The 6528-nt window shown below is 36.4% G+C and overlaps 1 protein-coding gene across 1 annotated transcript; it reads left to right on the top strand.

Moving 5' to 3' along the window:
* Window positions 1-2160: 2160 nt before the first annotated feature.
* Window positions 2161-5825, top strand: ccr9b (chemokine (C-C motif) receptor 9b). Its single transcript, XM_081353482.1, has 3 exons — window positions 2161-2443; window positions 2766-2806; window positions 4355-5825. Exons 1-3 carry the CDS (start codon window positions 2419-2421, stop codon window positions 5396-5398), a joined length of 1110 nt encoding a protein of 369 aa, XP_081209608.1. The 5' UTR covers window positions 2161-2418; the 3' UTR covers window positions 5399-5825.
* Window positions 5826-6528: the final 703 nt, after the last annotated feature.

Here is a 6528-nt window from a genome sequence, read left to right on the forward strand (position 1 = left end):
TCACCGAACGTGTCATTGATTGATGATATAAAACTCCGGACGAGTTTTCTTGTGTTTGTCTGTTTTTAATGCCTTGAATCTATTCTTTCTGCTAATCAGAGGTGATTTATTTTGGCTTATGCACACTTGTATTAGCTTTGAACATGTCACATCCTGTGAGAACACTTTCCCAGACCCACTGCTCGGTCCCGGACATGGTCGTTTCATTCTGAGTCACTGTGGTCTAAACTGAGAAAGAAAAACGACAAACCTGTGGGCACGACACCTCACCATCTTAATACCATGTTGGGTTCCTTCGCAGAAAAAACAACGCTTTGTACCTGAAACTTTCAAATCAGGTTTTGGTGCTGAAACCCCTGTGCGTATGGGCAACTTTCACCACAAGCAGACTTGGCACTGTTTCTTGAGAAAAGTTAGAGCACAATAATGCATTTGTACATCTGTTATCTAAGGTCATTTTTCACACAAATTAAATTTACACATTGTGAAAGAAAAAGGTGACAACATTAGGTTACACCAGCAAAATAATTTTTTAAAGGGTCAGATCAGGTTTAAATAGCTAACAATTGTTGCAATGTTCTTACAACATATCTGCAATCCTCATCAACACTACTGACCATTTAATCCTGAGTTGTATTGAGTAAAGATCTGTTTAATCCATTTTTCAAAAGTGCTGTGCCTCATGACAGGGAACATACAGAAGGAACTAAGAAGGAAAACAAAGTCCAGAGAAGAACAAGAGAAAGTGGAAGTGAACATGGCCTTAGGGTTTTCAAACCTGTCCTGGAGCACCAGGACTGCACATTTTATGTCTCCCTCATCTAACTGTAACGCAGGGTCAACATAGTAGGGATCCATGTGCAGCTTTGTTGTAAAACTGGAAACAAGGATGAACAAATAAGAAATGAGAAGCACCCAGTGTGAAGCACCCAAATGCCTGGCCTAAGGCCTTAACTCCAAATAGAATTTTCCAAATCTGTTGTATCTGACTGATTATTATATAGTGGTGTTATAAAAAGCTGTAAAGAGGCAACTCAAGCTAGTTGTCACATAGATAAGTTATCTACTTAACTATAAGGTTCTGAGTAAAAATCCTATTACCCATTTGTGGTTTTAAATGATGGTCAGATATATATATATATATATATATATATATATATATATATATATATATATATATATATATATATATATATATATATATATATATACTTTTTCTCTTTTCCTCTCACTGTAAATATAGCCATTTATTGCCATAATCTGAATCGAGTATTCAGACAGACAATGATATAAAGTGCAATCAAGGACATGATCAACACTGGACAGTTAATCTTCATGTCACAGCTGTTTATTACTGTTCACGTGACAGTTAATGGGTAATCAGTGCTCAGAGGTATGTTTAGTTCTAGAGAAAGTTAAATCAAAACACCCAATGAGGGGAATTCTTGTACATTACGTGAATGTTAAATCTAACATTTTTTGTTTCACTTTCCTTGTTTTTTATTTTGTTGGTTTCTTTTCCTCCTCTCAAAGCCCTAGTAGTTCTAGTATTCCTATATTAAATTATACTGAACAAACAAGCATAATAGGTGAGTTTACTTATTGCATTAGTTCAAATAGGCCTACAAAAATGTGTTAGTGTTTTAATCTGTTACTATCAATTACTATGGTTACAACTGTTTGCCAGGTTTATTTACATCATTGTCATTGATTTTGTTGTCACATTTAGTAATGTATTGTCTTGTGATGTGCTTGTTCCTCTTTTTAAGAGATCAGTTACCCTTTTGTTTACATGATTGTTGTTGTGTTTCATGTACCATGTGTCTCATGTGTAAGTCTTAAGGTATATAAATGCCATGTATCATGTTGATGGTATCATGTATCATGTCAATGGTATAAAACAGTATTTGCTCCACATTTAATCTGAATGATAATGAAAGCAGATTTTTAGTCTTGAAAATTCAAGTTGAGTCAAGACATGTATTTAAATAATTAATAATCTACACTAATGAACACTTCTGTCTAATAAACATTTCATGAACTTTTTCTTAAAGTACATGGTGAAAGCAGCCCCAAGTCAGAAGGTTTCATCTTTTGAGTCATGGGGGTATGTAATAACAACCCACATCTCCATAAAGCAACTTCAGTCAAATTGCAAAGGATGGATGCAACAGTTCAGAGCACAAGGCAACGTATCTGTTTTTCACCAAAATGCTTTTTTTTTTTTTTTACATCTTCTTTGCAGAACTGTCATATGACACCGACGTGTGGAGCCTCGGAAGGGGCTGACGTTACTATCCCCTGACACGTGACTTTGTGGTTTTATAAACTAGTTAAAGACAGAAGGGGAAACTTATTCATCACTGAACCGTTGTGATACTCTTGGTTATCTGTTGTGATTCTCCTGAGAGACAGAACATGGATGTCTCTACAACCTCAGACTGTAAGTATCAAAAATCATTTTTTTTTTTTTTTAATATGATTGTGTAAATAACACATTGTTTAAAGACTTTAGGAATATTGGCATATTAGTTCATTATGTGAGACCTTTTATGAACTGTTAGCTGCTTTGGTCTTATATGTGACGAATTTATATCATTGAATCAATGTGATTTGAAAATATTCTTTGTGTATATATTGCCTGAGTGATTTGTGGTTACATTAAACAACAGTTTGTTCATTCATTCATTCATTGCTGAAGGGCTTTAAAGAGACTGTTTCACTCTTCCATATATTTTCTAATCACATATTTTGTCTCTCAATAGATGAAAGTGATGCGTTTAATTTCACAGATTTGACAGACATGGTGAGTATATATATATATATATATATAATACAATTTTTACACTCAGTAAATATAGTATTATTTATTTATTTTTTGTCAAATTCTGTCGTAAATGTGTTCTATTTTGCGTATTTGTGTAAAAAAGTTTGATGACATATCTAGTCAAATTTTGCATCAGTAACACTTTTAAACTTTAAAGGTCTAAGATGTCATCAAGCTATTTTGTCATAACGCAACTCTTCAAGGTCAAAAGTTAAATGCCGCCCACAGCAAATGTTTTCAGTAAGCAGAGGTTAAGCTCTGTTTCTTTTAGTGCTGCATGCTTTTTTGGACATTTGATGTGTCAGTCAAGTGAAACTACTTATACTAATCCATAACTTTGTCCCTTATTATCTGATGCACCTCTTGGATTGAGATCATACAGACAGATTTGGCAGTTACCACATTGTGCAGTTTTTAACCAACACAATGAAAAGATTTTCCATGGTGTGCGTCACATATCCTTTATCTGTTATCTGTATGTATGTCAGGATGGAACAGAATCTAGTGTTTGACATGCTCCGAAGGGGCTGTGTTTATGTCGACCCCCAGGGCGGGTGACGCTCTATCTGTTTGTGCACGCTTCAGAAATGGGTTAAAAGAGGATGTGGATGCGGTGTACTTGTGTGGTTTCTCCAATAAAGACACCTGCACCTGATCTGAGCTGCGGAACATGTTTCGTAAATTTAGATTGTCAAAGTTCGCAGGGGCGTGATGTCACACTGATTCACGCCTTACTGATCAACTGGATTACAGCTGCAAAATGGTGAGAGACTGTTGTACCACTGTAGACAGGAAGTGGCTGTCAGATGAGTGGAAGATCTGTCTGAAAAGACAGTGGGAAACAAATTTCTAAGCTTCATAGTAAGCATTTTGAGAGGATTTAGATGAAAAGCTAATAAGAGAATTTAAAGAAATATTAAACCCAAAAATCTTTTAAATGTCATGTCATTTCCATCCCATATGACTTTCTTTCTTCTGTGGAACATGAAATAAGATATTTTGAAGAATGTACATTCCACTCTTTACCATATAATGAAGATGACTGAAGGCTGTTGAGCTCTAAAATGGTGATAAATGCAATAAAAGTCATTAAGATGTCTCATTCATATAATATTCCACGTCTTGTGAAGCTCAACCCGAAGCCATATAACTGTTGAACAGACCAAAATTTTGTTAGGCCTATATTCATTTAAATATTTTTTCTCCACTGTTGGCATCCATTACAATATGTGCCTTAAGACAAAACACTAAATTATGTTGTGATGTTAATGGAACATGACTAATTGTGACACAGTTTAATATTAGTGAAAGTGCAAATATTTCAGAATATAGCGCAACATTTATTTTCATTACGTGAAAAACAAATGCCAGTATGTCCCTCAAAACTTCTCCTTTTGTGCTCCATGAAAGAACATTCCTTTAGATGATTGGTATGTTTTGTTTTTAAGTAAATCTGTAAATCAAATGAAATGGAAAGTGCACAGAATTCGAAGTCCCTGAATATATCCTTTTTTATTTTTATTTCAGACAACTGATACTGATGACTACGAATCAGACCTGGATGGAATATGTAACAAAGAACTAGTGCGACAGTTCAGTAAGACCTTCGAACCCCTTCTCTACTGGATCATCTTTGTTGTGGGGGCTTTGGGCAACCTACTGGTCGTCTGTATCTTCACAACTGTGAGAAACCGGCTCAAAACCATGACCGACGTCTACCTGCTGAATCTGGCAGTGGCTGATCTTCTCTTCCTTGGCACATTGCCCTTCTGGGCAACAAATGCCGCTCAAGGCTGGGTGTTCAGCCAGGCCATTTGCAAAGGAGTTTCTGCAGTCTACAAAATTAACTTCTTTGCCAGCATGCTCTTACTCACTTGCATTAGCGTGGACCGTTACATTGCCATCGTCCACGTAACCGAAGCACACAACTACAAAATCAAACGCATGCTGTATAGTAAGATAACTTGTGTGTTTGTGTGGCTCGCCTCTTGCGTCTTAGCTCTACCGGAATTTCTCTTCGCCAAAGTGAAAAATATAAGCCCCCAGCTCAGCTCCTGCGTCATGGTATACTCGATCACAGGCAACAACCATACTAAAGTCTTGGTGTTGGCTTTACAGATCTGTGTTGGCTTCCTACTCCCATTGCTGGTCATTGTTTTATGTTACTCAGTCATTATTCGTAAACTCATGCTGGCTCGAAGCTTTGAAAAACACAAAGCTCTGAGGGTCATCTTTGCAGTTATGGCTGCTTTTGTTCTGTCACAGCTGCCATTAAATGGATATCTGATTATAGAAGCAGGCCAAGCCAACAATGCTACAATAACGGACTGTAAAGTCGCGCAAAGCTTAGATATGGCTGGGCAAATTGTGAAATGTCTTGCCTACACACATTGTTGCCTGAATCCTTTTCTGTACGTCTTTATCGGGGTTCGCTTCCGGAAGGATCTCTTGAGCCTGCTTCAGCGCATGTCCTGTAGCCTAGGACTGGCCGACAACAGCAAACTCCAACAAGTTCCCAAGAGGCCTTCTGTTATGTCCGACACTGACACCACCCCTGTTTTTTCTTTATAGACCTGTCTACTGTACTTACTGTATCGACAACTTTTTCAAAAGCTTTGTCTTCATCTACAGAGTGTGTCATTTGCATGGTAATGGCATGATATACTTATTTTTCAGAGTTATAGGTCCTTATAACCACAAACATTATTGTGCAAGGTCTATGAAATGTGCTTTATCATGGTACCATTCCTGTATAGTTCTCTGGGAGTACATGATGGGATATTGTGGAGATTTATGTACATAAATTCTGTTCATGAGCTTTTAACCAGTATTTTAAGGATGATTCCTGTTAGAGCAGTATAATGTGTCCTAGAGGTATACTATTATGCTTTTCATACTTTTCTAGCAAAGAAATGTTGCAAAAATATTGTAAAGTGTACATATAATTTGAGAATTTGTTGAGTGTAATGGATTTCATTTTGCATTAAAAAAGTGTGATAATAACATGTTGAGTACTGATTTTTATTTATTTATTTTGTTTTATAAAATCTCTATTTACTAATGGGTGATTCATCAACTATAGAGCCAGCTTTGGTCCCATGAACCTTTAGAAAACTCTCTCAATTTTTTTTATTTTTTTTATTTTTTACATTCTTACTAGTTTAAATTCTCGACTTAAACTGTTGGTTGTAGAAGAACTGTGTGACAAACAAAAATTTAGAAAAACTTTCACAATAAATATTGGAACTGTTTATGATTATTTGAGTATCAATTACATCACGTAAATTCATCAATTTCTCCCAAAATACATAAAAGTGTCTAGTGAACTGGGAGAAGAATAGAGTAAAATGTATAGTTTCCTACACAATGTGTATATGCAATGAATAAAACACTTCAACAAACTAGATGTACCGCAGGGCGGTACAAAATATGACCGCCGCTCAGGCCTGCACTGGCTTTCCACAAAAATAAATGACGTGGAGCAATTTGGCTGTATTGCGTGTTTATGTATATACCTAAAAAAAGTAGTAGTATGTGCATGTCTGTGTGTGTGTTTGTGTATGTGTGTGTCTGTGCGTGTATGTGTGCGTGCGTACATGTGTGTGCGCGTGTGTGTTTGTGTGTGTGTGTGTGTCTGTGCATGTGGATTTGTATGTGTGTGTATGGGTGTGTGTCTGTGCGTGTGGATGTCAGTGTGTGTG

Source organism: Scardinius erythrophthalmus (assembly GCF_964197995.2).
Source record: "Scardinius erythrophthalmus genome assembly, chromosome: 22".
Classification (NCBI taxonomy): Eukaryota; Metazoa; Chordata; class Actinopteri; order Cypriniformes; family Leuciscidae; genus Scardinius; species Scardinius erythrophthalmus.